Source organism: Ammospiza nelsoni, chromosome 9, assembly GCF_027579445.1.
Source record: "Ammospiza nelsoni isolate bAmmNel1 chromosome 9, bAmmNel1.pri, whole genome shotgun sequence".
NCBI lineage: Eukaryota > Metazoa > Chordata > Aves > Passeriformes > Passerellidae > Ammospiza > Ammospiza nelsoni.
The window spans coordinates 20,397,469-20,417,501 of record NC_080641.1 but is presented as its reverse complement, the minus strand read 5'-3'; the positions used below and the strand labels follow the sequence as shown (position 1 = coordinate 20,417,501).

The window sequence follows — 20,033 nt, the reverse complement described above, 5'->3', positions numbered from 1 at the left end:
TTAAACATGACAACTGCAAATCACAAGAAGAGAGGCTTGACAAGAAGCTAAAGCGAGCCTTGTTCAGTGCTCAATAAATCCCTTTGTCCACCCAACTTCGTACCCACATAAAAAACCAAATCTTACCTTTTCTAACACGTTTAACTGGAGTCCCTGTTCCAGCTCTTTTAAAATGCTGCATTTTGTCGCTTGTTGCTATCTGTTCTGGTGAAACAACATGACGGGCTTCATAGCTTAGTCCAGCTCTGTGAAGATGTCCTCTGACATGATTGGACAAGCCAACACCTGTTTCAAAGGTTGCTGGACAGTATGGGCACGATTTCTTTTCCAGCGACAAATCAGTCCAGTGGAAAACTGAATTATGCTTTGGCAATGCTGATCCTACATTTTCTAAATTCTGAGGATCATGCAAATCATGCAAGAAGTTACTACCCTCAGCATCTTCGTAATACTCAAAATAAAAGCCATCATTCTGCTCATAACCAAGTGAAGATCTATCACCAGCTTCATTATCTTCCATTTTACCTTTGAATATGGGGAATAGGTTTACATGCTCCTGATTAATATCACTGTAAGATTCATCCTCCACAGATTGTGTAGTGTAATCACATAGTTCAACATTATCCCATGAACTTTCATCCTCCGTTTCATAGCTGTCTTTTTTTTCAGCAGAGTTTAGTTTCTGTAAAACAACAACAGTCATTTTATGCAGAAAATCTGGATAGCAATCCAAATCATCTCCTGTAACAGAGCCTTCCCTCTTGGATTCTTTAACCACTCTTTTTACAGCTACATGCCTATGATCTTTACAGCCTTCTGCCCTTTTGCAATCAAGGCTATTTGAATCCATGACAAAACAATTATTACTTGATGAAGAAAATAAATGTAAAGCACTGACAGATTTGGACTCTTCCTTTTTTAAATGCAAAGGGTAAGAGTCACTAGATTTTTTAATAATCCTGTAGTTTTCATATTTGTGTCTATATAAATAATTACTTTTTTTGGCACTAGCTTTCTGCTTTGCTGCTTGATGAAAACATTTATGTTTTTGGTCAATGCTATTTCTAATAAAAAAGTTCTTGTTTGTAGAATTTAGATTGCACACACTTACAGATGACTGTGAAACGCTTTTCCGAGCCTTCTGTATCCTGTAGGGTCTCTTGTGAAGTTTTGCGAAGTTACTGGATTGTGAAGTAGAGCCAAATGATCTTTTTGCATCCTGTTTTAAAGCAGAGTTCTTTGGAAAAGTAGAAGAATGTTTGATCAACTGTTTTGTCCTGCCACGAAAATCTAAAGATTCTTCTATTATACTGCCTTTTCTTTTCTCTAGTCTAAGATGGCTACCAAAGGGATCAAGGCATGATCCTGAATGCAAATATGCCATGTGTTTTTTTAAAATGCTTCTAGCTGAAGTAGCAAATGGACATAGCTTACACATATAGGTCGATGACTTTCTTGAGGATCCTAAATAAGGATCTTTCAAGGATGCCTTTTTCTGAGTTTTTCTCTGGGACAAGTCACTACCAATAATTGAACACTTGACTACTGCTCCATGAGCGATCCCTCGATGGCATTCCAGTTCATTTTCTGTCACAGCCATGAAATTGCATTCCTCACAACAGTAATATCTTTTATCTTTTTCATGGGTCTTTGCATGCTGCACAAACGTTTTGGGACAATTGGTACCAAATACACACTGTGGGCATTGTAACCGTGCACTCCTACCCTCATCCTGAAGTTCTTTCAGCTCACGGATTTCTTCCATCAGTTTCTGCCTTCTTTCCTGGTGAATTATCATGTGTTTAAGAAGGGAATTACGATCTCGGAATGTCCTTCCGCATTCCCTACACGCATAGGGCCTGGGGACATTGAGATGCCGAAAATGACTGTTCCCATCTAAATGGTACATCATATGCCTATGCAGATGTTTCTTCTCTCTAAAATTCACATTGCACTTTGTACAGGGATAAAACGATGGTTCATCAGTACTGAAAGTAGATGGTGGTTCAGAATCATTCTCTTCACATTTGTTTTTCAAAGTATTGGATAGAAAAGTGCTAGTGTGAACAGGAGAAGTATCTTCTGCACAGTTACTAGTGGGACTATAAATGAGCTGCTGGATACCATCAACAGTTTCCAGCTCTTCATCTGTAGATTCGGGCTTTACTTTACTCAATGAGTATTTCTGTGGTTCTACTATTTGTAGCTCCTCATTCTGCTCTAAGAATTCAACATTTAACAGTTTTGATTTACTAGGAATACAACTGGTATCATCAAAACAGTCTTCAGTATAGCGTGTTATTTTACTAACATCCATTTTCCTTTTTCGCTTCTTTTCTAGCCCTACCTTACAGTGAACGGGAGACTTCTCTGTTGTTTCTTCATTAGTCATAAGAAACTGTATAAACTCTTTCTGTGGATCCCAGCTGGGATCACATCCCGATCCAAAGCCACCTGTACCTGAGGAAATGCTTGTTAATGTATCGACACAATCATCTTTTAATAGTAAATTTTTATCATCCTCACAAACTTCTACTTGGTCTACTAAAGTGCTATCTACACTATTTCCTACTGTTTTCTGTGAATCACAACCAATTGAAGCAGAGGTAGGTAGATTTTTAATGGAATGAGTCAGGTTCTTAGCATGTGCTACATCAGGTAACAAAAATAAAACCTGGTGCTGGTTGGATTTCTGTGTTGTACTCTTTGCAGGCAGCTGCAGATCATGAACCACTGTCAAAGTTGAGCAGGAATCTGCAAGATGACCTCCAGGCTGTCCAGTGGTTAATGAAACGCTGCCCTTATTCATATTGGAAGTCTTTGTTGAGGTGGAGTGTGAAACTGGTCCATTAACAGCAGTTCCTCTAGATAACATAAAGTTTTCACTAGAAACAGTAGGAGCACCAGTGTGTATAAACAGAGAAGCCTGGCCTCCACTTAAGGCTTTTTCAGATCTGTCCCTTGATAGCTCCTCAGTCAGAGTCAATGTATTGCTCTGAAATGATGTGTCACTCTCTTCTGGTTTGGGAATGCCACCTTCTTCCTCAGATACAAAATTATCATCACATAGGATTTCTTCTTCTTTAGCACCAGTGACTTCGGTATTTGTCTCTAAATCATCCATATTGCTGGTCTATCCATTAAGTACATTTACACTAAAAACAAACAAGAAAAAATCAGGCAATTGCAGAAATAAATAATGACAACTTTAATTTAGAACTCTTCTTCAGGATCACTCTTCACACTGTATTCTAAAAAGATGTTTTGAACTTGTCAAAAATCTACTTTTCATTTAGGATATCCAGAATATTTATAGTGAACCAATGAAGAAAGAAAAAAACCCACTATTTTTTGCTATGCAATATTAATAACCATACAGCAAACTAGTCACTGACAAATATCCCAGTTCAAAGAAACCTGAGACCTACACACAAGCAAGATGGAGAAAATCAGATTGCCAAAACAAAAGCAAATGCATTCTATATGTACATAAATATAGATTATCTTCAGTTCTTCTCCAGAAGTAAAAGTAAGCAGTAAAGGCTACCCAGACATCTACTAGGAATTCTGTTGTTTTTTTTTAACATACTTTCTTTAGGAAACTATAAGAGTCTTTACTTTTCTCAAGGTTACACTTTTTTTGAAGTACTTCCATACAACTGACCTGATGCTGCATGGAAGCCTGCAGAAGGGAAAACCACAATGAAGCTGATTTTGAGTATCTGATTAGTGACAGAGACACAGCAAAGGATCAAAGTCACTGAGGAAACTAGATGTCTTCCATTTCCCTTCTTACAAAAGAACCCTCATTGCTTTAAAACAAATAAATCCCATTTGCTTATAAGGCTATTTTAAATGATAAGCAAATTAAACAACATCCTATCAAAGGTGGGGGAAAAATACTGTAAGAACAAAACATTTCATTAGGATCTACCTACCAGATGAAGTCACTGTGTTGAATCCAGAGCATGACACTAACAGTATCTTCCAGTACAGAGAACTACTGCATATTAATTCCCCATGGGTGGCCTTGTCTTTCTACAAGTGACTCTTACTCATACATCTAATCATCTATTCAATGCTTAGTGAGCACAAAGGAGCTGCCTACACATGAAAATCAATTTGTGACCAACAGAAATGTAAACTTTAGTCTACCCTGGCATTCACTTTTTATACAGGTCCTCAGAACACAGTGAGCATAAGGCATTAAAACACCTGGGAGTCAGGACATCTACATTTTACAGAAATCACATATTTTACCCTTAGAGAGTATTACTCACTTTGATCTTTTGTGAGATTTGATTCCTGCAATCACATAGTTTCAGTTACTAATTAACATTTTGAATGGAACTCAGTTAAAAGGCGTTATTACCTAGATTCTTTGAATTAAGATGTTATAACTCACAACTAATATCCATGGCTTCCTGCAATGGTCCTTTATCGAAATCCAGGAAGACCACTTTGGACATCCTTTTTTCCTAAGGAGAGAAAACAACTTAGTTAAACAATTTTCATCTCCAAACATAACATTTTAAAATATGTCCAGTATTTTAAACCCAACAGAATGACAGCTATCCACACAATTCAAAGCTAAGTACAACATCACAGAAATTCTCTTTTATTGCACTTGTTTTGTTTCAAATCAGCAAAAGGACAAAACAATTACTTAACCTCTTCTGAGTTTGTAAAAAACAAACCTTAATGTAAGGTAACTTACTTTTGCAGATAAAAGTAATTCTATTTGGAGCACAAATACAATGAAAAATTAAGTAATTACAAAAGTATTTCCCTTGTTACTCCACCACTGAATTTAGAAATTTCTAAATTTCTAAATTTAGCCAATTTAGAAATGCAGCAATGCTCACATCAGAGGCATAATAAATGTTTGAAGTGTGTGAAATATTTTATTGTACTATTGTCTATAACATACCTTTGTGCAAATGTTCTACTGGACACCCAGTTCCTCATCTTGCCAAAAAATCTTCTTAGATTTTTTTTCTTTGCTTTGCTGTTTTGAGATGGGTCATTTTTCACTATAATAACGACTTCCAATAAGATCACATCCAAAGCTATCACCCTAAAATGGTGATAATGCACCACCCAGCAGGAACCTTTATATCACCTCCATAAGTTAGAAATGGGCAGTGCAAACATGTGCTAAGAATCAGTAATGCAAAAGTCAATTAAAAGAAGTGAAGCCTACAATGATGCACAACAGCTCCAGCAATTTTTCAACTCAGAAATGTAGGCTTCATATAGTATCAGGCAGCAAAGTATAAAACTGTTCACAAAACCTTGGTAAGAAATTGAGTAAGACAATTTTGCCTGGAAGATGTGCATTTTCCTTGGTTTATTGCTGCAGAAGCAGACAAAAGCCTGCTCAGTCAACCTGAGAGCCTGTATTAGCTTTGCTCAACAGGAAGCAACGTTGCTAACGAAGTGGTAAATTCAGCGTTAATGAGTGGCTTCACTGTTACCACCTCTGAGGTAAAACCTTCCATGTTCCAAGTTCCACCCATCTGTTGTGGTGTGAGGGGTTCAGAGGAAGAACAGACGCTTCCCATTTAAAGCAACTTCACTGGTACCCCCGAACAGCGGGGAGGCAGACTGAGAACACCGTGCTGCTTGGAGCCTGCAAGCCTCATTATCAGAATGCCGCCTCAAAACTGCTCACAGCTTTACAAGATGAAGACAAAATTATGTTGTTCTACATACAAAATCATACTGCTAATGAATATTAGTATTAAAGCTGAAGTTAAGAAAGTGGCTAAGACACCCTGTGGTCACCATTAAACTGAAATTCTCCTCAGAGTTACCAGAGATATCTAAAGCATTACCAAACGCAATCTTGTAAGAGACTCCTCTCCATACTGTGTATTTATGGAGATTGGGAACTATCGATGATAAGAAGTCTTCTGTGGTAAAACAGGTATCCCTACAGATTTCAGTCTTTGAATCAACCCTGAAATGCTTACTGTATCAATAATATCACTGCTACATTTTAATAATTGTCAGCTAATTATCACTTTTATTCTTATCATCATGTATTATTATTTTTTCAGCTATCAAGCTGGTACAATTCACTATTTTTTGTGCAGGACAACAACAATAAAGTTAACAGTTTTAACAGTGTGGCATTAGAGAAAACAGAAAATGTACTTTTAAATTATAATAATTTGGTCTTGTGATAACACTGAACTAAGATGCAATAATTCAGTTACATTATCTACTCCACATGCCAGAATTTATGCAGTAACAATGACATGTATAACTAAAGACACAATGCCATGTTTTGTGAGGAAATGTTATCATCTAACTTGTCTCTTGGGAAAGAAAGAAAAATCATTCATTGTAACTAAGATGTAACCAAGGCTATGCAATATACTTTGCATGCTTCCATCAGAGTTTTAAAATTATCTTCTCTATACCATATCAGGAATACAAAATTATTAATTGTGTCAAAATATATAGCATTTAATACTTGGTGTATTTGAAAAACTAAAAATTGAGATCAAACTTCCAATTTCTTGAAATACTGCTTATCATATCCACTACCAGGACTATAGTACCTCAACTAGATGTTTGAACTAATTTTTATTTAAGAATCTAGTGCAATATGCCTAGGAGATATATACATGTAAAAATAGTGATGGAAAGTGTATGGTAAAGCCTACACAAGTATACACAATTCCAGCTCCTACCTTTGAAACACACTTTATCTAAAGCCTAGGTCAAATTCAATTATTTAAATTCAATTATTCAGTTCAATTCAATTATTTCAGTTAAGCCTAAGAATAACTGCAATGCACTTAACAGTGTTATTCTTGGTTTACATGCTATGCTATTTACTATACAGAAATTATTTCATATTCAAAAGTAGAAAGAAACCAATTATTTATTCAGCTAAGCCACATTCCACTCTCTATTAACTGATTTGAAATCTACCTAATTTTAAATACTGTTTTTATTCATAAAGTATCAGTTTTAAAAATCATAATGTGTTCTGCAGATATGACTGCCTGTGGCCAGACAGTCTGAGCATTAAAAAAGTATAAGGTCAGATCTATCTTCAAGCTGACAGATCATAATTTAAATGCCTTAAGCTAATCTTATTGTCTTAAAAAATCTTGAACATCAGTATTTTTGCAAACTATCAGCACTTGCTATAACACCCTTATTACACTACATCTTGAGGTTACTACAGAAGAAATGAGGTGATAATTGCATATTAACATAATTATTTGGTAATCCCTCCAAGCAGGCTTCCTAGGTCACTCAGTAATTCAGATTAGATGCAACCTTCCTGTCATCAGATCTATGCTGTCCACTTTCTGTTCATTAATAATTCTTTTTGATAGGAATGTACTTAAATCCACTGTTCTATGTACATTATTAATTGTATTTATTACCAGTAGGTTTACGACCTTTCCAAGTTCTTATTTCATAACTACAACCTTTACTATGCAGTAGGGTCACACACCAAACTAGGAGCACTGCCTTCATGCAATGCTAGCTCAGTAAAGCCTGCACCTCAGTGCAAGCCCAGTGTCATTTCACAGGGATTTACCATAAATTTGAAAGCACACTGGAGCCGAAAATTAAGACAGAAGAATTTGGCTGAGTTTGTGAAAAGCATTTAGTGCCTTTATGTGTTCTGATGTCAAGTTTCTCACTAAATTCATAACTGTGAGCCAATGAGTAAAAAGCACAGAGCAACTATTAAGCAGCACAAACACTTAGAAGCCATCTCCTAAATGGTTTGAATTTCATCAGCCTAATTAAAGAAACTGAGGAAAACCAGTGTCTTTCAGCAGTGCTGTAACAAAGGCAAAAACATACTTGTCCTGTGCTAAATAACTTCTCATAAGTCAAGTTCTTGAAGCAGATATGTGAATATCCAGGACACTCAAGGGATTGTTCAAATATTCAAGACAGAGGAAAGGTGCTTCAGGTTTGCACTGCTCCCATTTATATTTTTCTTTGAGACTTCATTACATAAATAGAGAAAACTAACAAAACCTACCATTTTTCCACAAGTGTCCCTGTAATAAAGCTTTCTCAAGTGACAGATTGTATTAAAGGTGATGCAACCAAAGCCACAGATTTTTAGGCAACAAACAGAAGACCAGAGAGAGTTAAGTACATCATGGTACAGGACTAAAAAAGCATCTCCTTCCATTTTGCACCATCAGTCTATGCTTTAAAACCTTACTCATGGCAAACATCAAACACAGAACTTCTGCCAAAAGAGGAAGGTTTAAGAACCTCTGGAAAACGAAGGTTTGTACAGAGTAATAGAGGAACTGGTACTGTACCAGTACAAACCAGCCACATCTTGAGAAAAAAAGAACAACCTTAGAATTCAGCTGCACAATATTTTTGCCTCCTCCATACAGTAATGCACAGTTTATGCCTCTGGAGCTTTGGGTATTATCTAGCAATATTAATGGCCCAAATCAATAAAATCATGATACTCAGATAATTAGAAGAATACCTATTACTTGTTTTCCAGTTTATTTTTTTTTTTAAAGCTATCGCACTCCACCCTCCAGATGGAAATAAAACCACAAACAAAGCCTGACAACTAGAGGTGAGTCAGTGACTCACCTTGCCTTCCCTCAGCTTCTATTTGTGTTTGCAAATTAAGTTGTTGAAAACACATTTCTTTCTGCATAGCTGAAACATTATTTGTAGATCACCTTACTTAGCTTTGAAATCTACAAATGAACACTTCTGCATTTTTTCAAACTTCTGCAGTGAAGAGACAGCTTGTTTAATATGCCTAACACCATGAGTACTGCCCTCCCCACCTACTCTACACACAGTCCACAGTTATTAATCTAACTACAACATGAAGAGTTCCATTCAAAACTAGTTCTATTCAATACAATTCAAATCCACAGCTGTTCACATAACAATATGAACACTGGAAAACTCCCATAGCTAACTAGACTGCCATACAAAAAAAAATTTAAAGCAGTACGAAATATTACCAATACAACATTTGTAGTATACCTAAATAAATACAAAGTTATGCCATCCACAGTATAACCTTTTATAATACTGTTAGAAAGTTCACTGAGTTGTCAAACATCTGTGGAAAAAGGTGATCACAGAAAAATTCTCAGTTATAGAGCAGTCATGACAAAAGCAGCTTATCTTTTCAGTAAGATTATAATTGGGAAGATCAAACCCAAAGCACACTTTTTCAGTAAGTTGTTTTCCTTAAGCCTAGTTCCTAATGCAACAATGTCTTCAAAAGCTCTCTGTCAGGAACAGTAAGGAAACAAAATATTCCTTTAAAATGTCAAAATTTCAGAAAAGTGATTTCTGGTCTAAAACATCTAAGAATGATATATTAACATCTCATGTGAAAGAAAACTGAACAAAACTTAAGAATAACCATCATACAATTAGAAATCACAAAAGAGAATTCCATTATTGCCACCAACCACTCTTAATCTTACTCCTCTAGTATTGATTTGCTTGGGGAAATAACCAGTTTGTCACAATGGGGGGCATCATGATAAAATTCAATACTGAAATCAATAATAATAAATGACAGTACAATTTAAGTGTGACAAGAACCACGTGTATCACTATAGAAAATACTCCTCTGGTTTTAACTGCTCATGCAGCAGTTTAAGACAGTTTAATGGGCAGGTGAAAATGAACTAGGTATTTCTAAAAGATGACTAGCCAGAACACAAAACCAAGATGTTGAATCTAATAACTTAAGAACAGTCACCCACTGCCTGGCAACTCCACAGGCTTTGTAACTCCTGCCCAGAATACCACAGCCCTGTTCACAGAGGACAGCCAGGTACTTGTCTTCATGTTCCTGCAGCTCTCTAGTTTGGATTTTTAATAATGCAACATAGTTTGAACTGTCCTAAATGCAGACATACATGGTAATGACTAGCAGGATTCTAATAAAGACAAAGAAGTATTAAAAATACAAAATTATTGTTCTGTGAAAACACACACTATTTCTCTTCTTAACTTCAATATAGGTATGAAAGTATTTTAAAAATGGTTTCCAACTACCAACTTTGAATTTATCATTCTGACAGCTGGAGAAAATTACACAGAAATTATTAGGGATACGGTAAAAGCATGTCCTCTCTATCCCTAGTTATGCAGAATATATTGACAGCAAATTTAATATATATAATTTAATGCTCTTCTCCCTTCTACCTCTCTTCCAAGGGATCCTGTTTCCCAGAGTTCTCTCACTAAATAAAATAACATTATTACTAAGTAGAGTGCTATAATCACACTCAAATTTATAAACACGCATTTTCCAAGTCCCACCTCATTTTCTAGTTGCATTTCTACGATTTTAGATTTTACACAGGAAGAATCCTTCTTCTTCACCACCATATATTTAAATACCTTCCTGATGTGTCACACCTCAAGAGTGGCTTCTCAGTGTTGGCTCTTCAGGCAATACAATAAAAGTATTTCCTCCCTACAGAACCCGCTGCCACCAGCATTGCTCCTCTCCAGTCACACCAAGTGAGACATTTCACAAAGACACCATGTGCAGGAAAGTATCTGCACTCTTCCAGACTTTAAGATCACCACTACAGTCCTTACATGGGGCATTATACTAAAATTAAAGAACCTGCTGAGCACTGCAAATTTTGGCTTGCAGAGAAGAGGAAGTATTTTCAACGTGGCACCATATACTGTCAAATTACTGGGTTATGCATTGGAATTACATTGGAATTTTCTTTGAAGCAAAGCCAATTTAAATAATTGCAGCCTTCTTCCATTCTCCCAAGTTCCTCCATTCACACTTCATCAACCATTTCACTATCCAGTTTAAAAGGCTGGGGACCCAAACACCAGTGAATCAGCACAGTCACGAGGCGACTATGGGTAAGGGCACAAACTTTTACTAGCTTTGTTGACAGAAAAATCCACTGGGGAATCTTTTCCTAAAATTTACATGAATAAATAAAAAAGTAAAAATGTAGAGAACGTTTCATAAGGCAAAAAAGCTTTGACAGTTCTCTATTAAACTGCAGAATGCAGCACTATAAAGAATTCCACCATGAAGCAAATTTTATGTTCTAAAATTATTTCAACTAAACTACTCAGCTGAAACAAAATGCTAGAAGTAAATGCTAAAATAATTCAACTGGGGAACATTAAATACATCTTCTGAGAATACTATTAACACAAGCAATACTCTTAAATTGTGTATTAGACATGATAGCTAGATTTTCCATAGAGACATACAAATGCAAATCCTTCCAGTGGGTTAAATAAAAAGTATTTTCATTTCTAAAACACATAACTAACTTTCAGAAATGTAAAAACTAATCTACTCCTCATTAACCTATAGTTTTACGGGATCAGCCACCTTATCTGATCAGAAACAAGTCCTTTTGAAGCCAGGTACTGCCACCAAGTGGTGGTGAAATTTGGATTTGCAAATCCAGTTATTCCCCACGTGCATAACATACAGACTGAAAAACGTTCCTGCAGCTGCCAAATTATGAGCAATGCTCTGCTAACACAAGACATTTTAAAACTCTTTCAGTCATCCCTGCTGCCCCTCTCTGAACCTTTTTCAGCTCTTCTACTCTATGTGTTTTTTTCAATCACCTGACTAGAAGAAGCAATACCCATTGCAATGCAATGCAGCTGTGGTACACCCAAATTCACAGAACTGGATCTGGGTTGTGTTCTGCTCCCTAATAAAGCACAATAATTTCACTGACTTACAGACTATTCAGTTGTCATTTTTACTGAACTCTGGGAACCTCAAGATCTCTTCCAAGCAATAGCAATACTGATCAAACATCATTACACTGTTTCCACTTATTCTTGTACACATTTTTCTGCACTCTTGCTGTGAATGCAATCCTACAGGTGTTCTCAGAGACCAGCTTTTCCCTACCAAACACAGATAAGCACCATTAAGATGAAAGGTCTTCAGAGTTTCATTCAGAGGACTTCATGCTTAAAACACACAATCAGTTATTTATACATCACACTTTTAAAGTAGTTTTTTTGTATTTGAATGAGCAATTACATAACCACGCAAATTAAAAAGAAACAGAGCATAAATGGCAAGCTTTAAGTACTGAAAGCATTAGAAGGCACAAGGAACAGTTTACTGAACTGAACTTTATTGAATTTTACTATCAATTCAAGTCTCTTTTCTAGCCATAATTCTTGTTTTACACTCATCCTTAGATGAAGTATTTCCTTTTGCAGAGTTATATTCATTTGTTTTCTCAAAGCAGCACATTTCAGAAACCAGCAAAGTCAGGCTAAGGCAGTAAACATCTTCTACACGTAAGTATATACACAACACAGTGGCAGAGCTTATTTTTAATTGTTCATAGTTCAGAAGACAATTCATAATCAAAGTCCTGAATCAGTTATACATTATACAAAAGATCAGCACTCAATAGAAGAGTTATTTTAAATTCCCCACAAAGCACTCTTCTATAATCAGTATTTTAAAGTTGACAGCAACAGCTCTGAAGAAGTCTTAGTGGAACAGAAGATATGAACAAAGCCGTTTATGTCCATTTTAATATGTACATACTACAATTTCAAGGCAATATTAAGTCTATAATAATTGGAGCTTGGAATTGAGGAACAAATTCATTTAAGCAAATGGGATCTCCCTCTCACCTCTTCAAAATATCAAGTCACTGCAAGCAGCTGCATTCTGAGATGGCACATAAGTCAAACAGCAAGCAGGAAACTTGAGGAGACAGCTTTGGTTTGTTACAGAGGTCTCTGCAGCTGAGTCCATCATGCCATGTCTCCAAAGGAGAGAACTTACTGACCTGTGGGGCCTTACCTAAAGATTCTCTTGAAAGACTCAAGTTAAAACGGATTAGAGTTCATTGTTACATGTTTCACATAATTATATGGAGACAAGATTAATTTTATAGTTCTAATTATTCCTGGAGTAGCAAGTAAATGGGAGAGAAAAAGATAAGCTTCTTAATTCTTTTTCTCAAAATAACAGAGAAAGGGGGTGGGGGGGAGGAGGAAAATGCTAGTTACAAGAAATTTTTCCTAGATGGACACTTTGCAATTGCAAATGAACACTTAAGTTCTACCAGGAGTAAATCTCCATAAACTTTGTCTTTCAAATAGCTTGCAAATGGGTTCCTAAAGACAGGAAGAGAGGACAAAATTCCAACACAATTTCATTGTTTGAAACTTGAAATGCTATTCTGATAGCTGGTCAAATTTCCCACGCAGTTATCTATTAATACATTAAGTGCAAGTTTAACAGGCTGCTTTTACAGTGCAAAGTACACTTTCAGTACTTTGAAACCAGGAGGATAGTATGTCAAGAACAAATTATTTAAAGTGCTCATAATTTTGTCTCAACGGCTAGCAGAACACCTTGATAGCTTTTTAACTATAACAATTAATGGAAGAAAAACATTATTATCATCATAATATTAAACAATGGGGGAAATGTCTTTTCTTCCTCTTTCAGTTTTGTAGAAGTAAAACTGCACCATTACAGTACATACACATACATTATATTAATCAAGATACAAATTTCAAGAGAATTTTCACTGACCACTTTTCTGCAGGCTTAGCAGTATATGCAAATGGCATTTTTGGGGAAAAAACCCACCAACACAAAACTCCTACTCACCTTTGCTTGTTTGATTTACATTATGCTGTAGGATCCACTTCCACATTAAAACAAACCTGCAAAATAAAACAAGAACTTACTGTACAACTGTCATTGTTTTCTGCTTGTGTCCTAGGCTATGAGACAAGACAGGCAAAGCAGGGAGGTAAAAACATCCCCAGCCATAAATGTATTCTATCTGTTCTATCTCAGGGTAAAAGTAGCAACATTCCAATGGTCTTCTCTCAAACATGTGTAATTTCCAAATAACATAGCTACTGGCATTTTAATTTTAAAAATCTACCAGGAAGTTGTATCAAATATACACTTGCTATTAAATTAAGTGGACAGAACAGGGGAAAAGGAAGTTGAATGGGAAGAAAAGCTCTGCATTTGCTGATAGTGCCTTCAAAGTCAGCTATCTCAAGGTCCTTGAATAAGGAATGATGCATAGAAAGGAAATTGTTACAAATGAATGCTTTAAAAAAATCTTTTTAGCAAAAATGATCAACATATCTGAGATTAAGTACTGGAGGACTTGAAGCCTGGGCCTTTCTAATTTCTCACCTTTTCTAAGGCAAAGCTGTGTTTGTGATTCTAAGGTTAGCTGGCCCACTTAAAAATTATCATTTATTTGTCTGCATGAAAGCTGATCAATGTCAGATGAACTTGTTTTGCTCATGTATCTTTAGAACTAACTATACAAGGTCATTTTTCACTTCCTATTCAGAAATTTTGAAGAGATTCCAAAAGCAACTGAAGCTGCACAAAAGCAAGAATGGATTTGGGTATGGTATCTCTACAGAACTGGGTCTACTAATGAAGACACAACTACCAGCACAGAGCTTTACAGAAAGGGTAGGTTGCTCTTACCTAGACTGAATGTTTAGGGCATCATCAGAACTGACTCTAAATGAAGTAACTACTGTCACACACTGTCCTTATTTTATTCACACACAGCTTTTTGATTCAGAGTTCCCCAATCAATCTTCAACTCTCTCAAAGCCTCTCACCTAAATTACAAAGACAGAGAGTAAGGGAAGACAGACCTTTCAAAAAAGCCTGACTGGAAAATATAAAGCAACAGAAGATAAGTATTTGAGCTCCTCTTCCTAGCCCCAGGATTGTGTCCCAACTATCACATTAAACTGTAGCTTTATGCATGAATGTTACTCAATATACATACTCATTTCTCAAATAAGATTTATTACAGAAAAAAATACAATTCTTTGGTCAGATTTTAAAGCAATATTCATTCACCTAGAGAAGTAAAGTGTGTTACTTTCAAACAGCACTGTAGCTCCACTGTGTGTTACAGAAAGTAAATGTAAAGCTATAGTTACATTCCCACAAAAATAACAGCCTCCATATATGAAGAGCCAAAACACCTTTCAAAAAATGAGGAAAACAGTCAATGGTCATGGCTTTACATGATCAAACATTATGATGAGCACTAAACCAGACATCTCAGTAAGCCTGTGCTGGGGAGCGACAACCCCAGTCTAACACTTCTTTAATTAAGAACTACAATGACTCTGCCCCCATGCAAAATGGCCTCAACACCTACATCTTCTAAACTTTGCAATGAATGAAACATTAGTAATAACTGTTCTCAACACAGATCTCATGGCAAGTGCAGACAGAATCTTTCAGTCAAAGGAGTGAGCCCAGACAACTGCAGATCACTGGGGTGATGCAGCAGCGCAGTGTCACACCACCCACTAGTCTGTAAGAGCCCTTCAATAGGAACACTTTACTCTGGATCAATCAATTGACTTAGCACAGGGTATTTTATGTGAACAATCTATCTAGAGGATACTCTTATACTCACTGAAGGTGCACTTGGCAGAAAACTCAAATGCAAGTACTCTTGCATTTCGGTATTCTTTGGATCACAGGGAGCTCACAAACCACACTGGGAATAAATCTGGGGTTATTCTACACCTGCCACAGAGGGAAAGGGAAGGAAAAAGAGAAGATGGGCCATCATAATTTGGATATCGTTCAGCTGAAGAAAAGGTGACAAGTTTCACAAAGAGATCACCAGCAAGTAAACTGCTGAAGGACCAAAGGGATGGTCACTGTAGCCCTGCATCAAAAACTTCAAAGGGCCCTGGAGAATTAACTCCCCTTTTTGGGATTTCCAAGCCTCTGATGCACAAAGCTCCACCCAATGCGAGATGGTACTTGCAGTGTCATGCAAACATCTTTGTGAAGGCAACACAATCCACAGGACACCAGATCTCAGCCCAAACTATTGACAGCATGAGACTGTTTAAAGCCACCCACCTACAGTAACCAGCACTCACATCTCCTCTCAAAGGTCTTTCTGCAGTCAAATAAGATTTCTCTCACTCCACTACAAACTCTAACACCTACTATTAATTTCAAGGGTGATGACATTTGAAATAACTGAGCACCTGACATTCTTTACCAGCAGATTTGAGAAAGGTAGTTCTCCAAAAATTTCCTTAAGGAAAGGCAAAGATTTCAACATCATAAATGCTTTTGCTTCAATTTGCCTGTCTTAATTCTCATTATCAGGAAAGGAAGTGGGAATGAAAGTCACTCTCCCATACCCCGTAATAGAAGAGGGCATGAAAAGTGTGACAGAACTGAGTAAGAAATGTAGTTAGAGAGCATTCACCTGAAGGCCCTGATATTCAGAATGAGAAGGGGGACCACAGCAAGGAAAAAGAGCTGCTGTAAAATGGTCAGGCTTCTGATAAGCAGCTTCCTGCTCTGATATGGGCAGTGAACAGGAAGTGGAAGAAAACCGAAATGGTAGAAATGAGAGATCACAAATGCACCCCCAGTGATAATCACCAAAAAAAGATGGACTGAAAACTCTTGCTATAATAAAATATCTCCTAACAGCACATCCCCTCCCTCTCTGAGGAAAAAGTTTACAAAATACTAGAATGCAAAGGTGTACAATAACTAAGTAAAGTTTGTCTTAATCATAACAGGAGTTTTGACCCATTTGTTTACTATGCAGCCCTTATTTCGTAACAGATCTGCATTGTAACTGACATTGCCACATCCATCTGGGAAAAGACACCATCACCTTTAACTACCACCTTCTCCTGGGATGACTGCAGCTAGGAGTGTAACTCATATGGAAGCCTCTTAGGTGGTTTATTCAACAGGTTTTGTTTTGCTGTGTGTTGCTGTTTAACACAAAACCAGTTTTGCCCCTATAGCTGATTACGCCTGTGCGGGAAGAAATAAAGAGGAAGAAACAAAGAGTAGAATAATTACACTACACAAACTACTGTTGATATAAACTGTGGCTAAACAGTCAATTCCACCAGCTTGACATAACATAGCAAAAGGCTTGCAATTGTAGACTTGACTTCATGGCTTAGAAAATTTGATAATTAGTTCAGAGTGGCAGCTACATTTACTAGGGTATGATCATCCCAGCATTAAATTCAAATGCAGAGTGTGGGCTGTGGAACAAATTTCATTCTAATATCTGTTGCAGCTCTGGAAAAGTCTATACTCTTAGAAAAATCTAAGAATCCTAAATATCAATGCAGGGAAAACCAGCCAGCAGAAAGCAGAGATTACTAAGAAAAGGCTATTACAAGAAAGCCAGAAGTTCCTGCCAGAATTGTACATGCAGTATCAGGGATAAAGTAATTTCAGAAGATGACTGAAAGGCAAAACCTCAGCTGATGGGAGTCCTACAGCTGAAAAGCTCTTTAAATACAAGCCTATACTGCCATTTTCCAAACAAGTAGTCAGCAATGACCTTGTATGTACAAAAATGTAGTTTCCTGCTTTCTATCTGCAGAAGGAGCTTTGATTGTCTTTGATTTCTATTTAAAAAGTATAAAAACAATCTACATTCTGTACCCACAAATACCTAGAACTAACAGCCAGTGTAGACTAAATAATCATTTGAATTTAAACATGAGGTTTTCTAAAACCACAAAATTAATCCCTTTCGAGAATTTGTAGAACCTCTCAATCTATGCTATTCCAACTGTAGTTTAACCAACTGAATTATATATGCCACAATCCCATTTACCAAAATTAAATTTGTACAGAAAAAATAACAATCACTCTTCTTAAAACAGTTAATGAAGAGCAATACTTAAGAACAGGCACTATACCAGAGTCTGAATTAGCCAGAAGCCAAATTAAGCAAAAGCTTAACACTTTATAATGTGAAGAGACAAAATATTAAGTCTTTACTGGAGATGCTCCTGACTTCAAGGAATCTGCAGTGAGTGAACAAAAGCAAGCAAGAAACTGCAAGAGAGAAGACTGCCTCTTGCATTTTGAATCTCCTGCTAGATTTTGAGAGTTATCTGAAAAGTAGTTCAAAGAAGTTACAGTTCTTCCTTTGTCTGTTCATCACAGTAAAAGCCACACGCACAGTTCCCAAAGCTGTGGTAGGGCTTTCACGTGGAAATGTTGAAATCTCTCATTTTTCTACTTGAAGAAAGTTTTGCTTCTTGACAACACTCCATATGGGACAGTGAAGCACTTCAAGGGAATGTGTGACAGCATAGGAAATGAACACAACTGATCATACCTCAGACTGGGAAGCTCTTTCAGTCCAAACAACATTACAAGTACTTGAATGCAACATTAATAGGAATATCACAGTAGGAAAAAAAGTAGTCTCACAGAGTAGCTTGAATGGGAAAAAAGGAACCTCTGTTTATATCATCAATTAGGTCTAATAAGTGATTTAATTATTATTTCAAAAATGGGCATACCATAAATTTAAAAAAATTGAAAAGTCATCACAGCAGAAAGTATTCTGGCAAGAAGGAGTTTGGACTACCAAAACATACTGGCTGAAAAGGTTATTTTTCCCCCCTATCAGTAAAGAGAGCAGATGCAAACACTCAAAGATGTACACAACAGACACACAATAAAGATGCAAAGATGTCTACAGAGAATCAAGGGGAAACAAACAATTTGAGAGCTATCTACTTTGGGCATACATTATCCAGTAAGCAAATATGTAACAATGAACGCACAAATGAAAGCATCATAAAAGCACTAAACTCAAGCATCAGTTTGAAGATGTGAGTCATGAAAACACTTAGAATTTCAAGACCTTATGAGAAAATACTACCATGCTGTTTCTGAAGGTTACTTACCAATGCAGTTTCTCCCCTCAGCTAAGATGGGTGCAACATTCTAAGTACCACAGATATTAAAAAGTTTACAGTCCATCAATACCCTACTAAACTGAATGGCATTCTTCACAATGAGATTTACCATAAGCAATAAACTACAGGGAAATAATTCACCATCTTTATAATTTCTCTGCCCATTTAAGCTACAGATCAATTTACCACTTGCATAATAAACATCCATATATTTTCAGTTACCCTTCAGCCTATTCATTTTGACCACATGAACTAGCTCTTCGTTTACTGCACTTATACACCTTAAATATAACAGCTTTTCTTAAATGGGGAAAGCCTAAAGCCCAGAATGACATCACCTCTCCATTCCACTCCAAACTACTAATGGCACTGTACACATCCTTGGCATCATCCTTGTCTCTGAACTCATCTCTGTTCATTTTGCTGGCAGCAAAATCTCGTCAATACGTTACCTGTACAGGAACTGCCTCTACCCTTCCAGTTATACAATCACTCTGTGCCCAGTAATATACATATATATATATACATATATACTCATATACACACACACACACACATATATATATATATATTCCTTCACCATGCATCATCATGTAAGCTCTGCACAGAGCACCTAAAAATACAGCGACACAACCTATGACTGTAAGCACTGCAAAAAAGCATTCCAGTAGATATTTACACAAAATCCTCCCTACCTCATAAGAAATTGGATTATGGTTCCTTAATAACTTTTAGTCCAAGTTTGCATCTCCCATTTCTCAGCTGAAAAGTAACTGAAAATGCAAACCAGGAAAGCTTGATCACTGAAGTGCTTTCAAAGGAACCAATAGCTTTAAGTAAAAAACATGCATTTTGTGTCATAAACAAAAAAGCAAGCTTTTAGAAACATCTGAGGCAACCTCTTATATTTCAAGGTTTGTTTGCACAGTGATGTTACACATTTGTAGTCTTGTCCTCTCCTTTCTCCAGAACTCAGAATTTTAATAAAAACGTGAAGTTTTTATTAAAGTTAAGCATAAAAGTAAAAAAAAAGTTTAAACTAAGACTGTGTCCATCAAATTAGTGCATCCTCTTTAGTGTACCACTAAGCAATACTATTCTACAGTTCAAACATCTGTCTTCACATACTACTCATTTTTCTACAACTTCCAAGATTTCTCTTACACATATTTGGCACACATTACTGTAAACAGTTTATCAACCACACCTCTTTCTGAATCAACCCAGTGCCTTTTCAGTCAAAGAAGTCTGAGAGAGAACCAAAACCCCAA

The 20,033-nt window shown here is 36.5% G+C and overlaps 1 protein-coding gene across 6 annotated transcripts in view; it reads right to left on the bottom strand.

The window, feature by feature from the left end:
• Positions 1-20,033, bottom strand: part of ZNF644 (zinc finger protein 644) — a 45,971-nt gene that overhangs the window by 12,885 nt on the left and 13,053 nt on the right. For 2 of the 6 annotated variants that reach the window (XM_059477758.1, XM_059477757.1), the window contains exons 2-5: positions 13,649-13,704; positions 4,406-4,478; positions 1,112-3,155; positions 127-682 (exon numbers count right to left, since the gene is read on the bottom strand). In XM_059477758.1, the coding sequence (XP_059333741.1) occupies positions 127-682; positions 1,112-3,124 (2,569 nt within the window). In that variant the 5' untranslated portion in view covers positions 3,125-3,155; positions 4,406-4,478; positions 13,649-13,704. Of the gene's footprint in view, positions 1-126; positions 3,156-4,372; positions 4,479-13,648; positions 13,705-20,033 lie in introns of all 6 variants that reach the window. The other 4 variants (XM_059477755.1, XM_059477753.1, XM_059477754.1 and 1 more) reach the window with 2 other exon arrangements.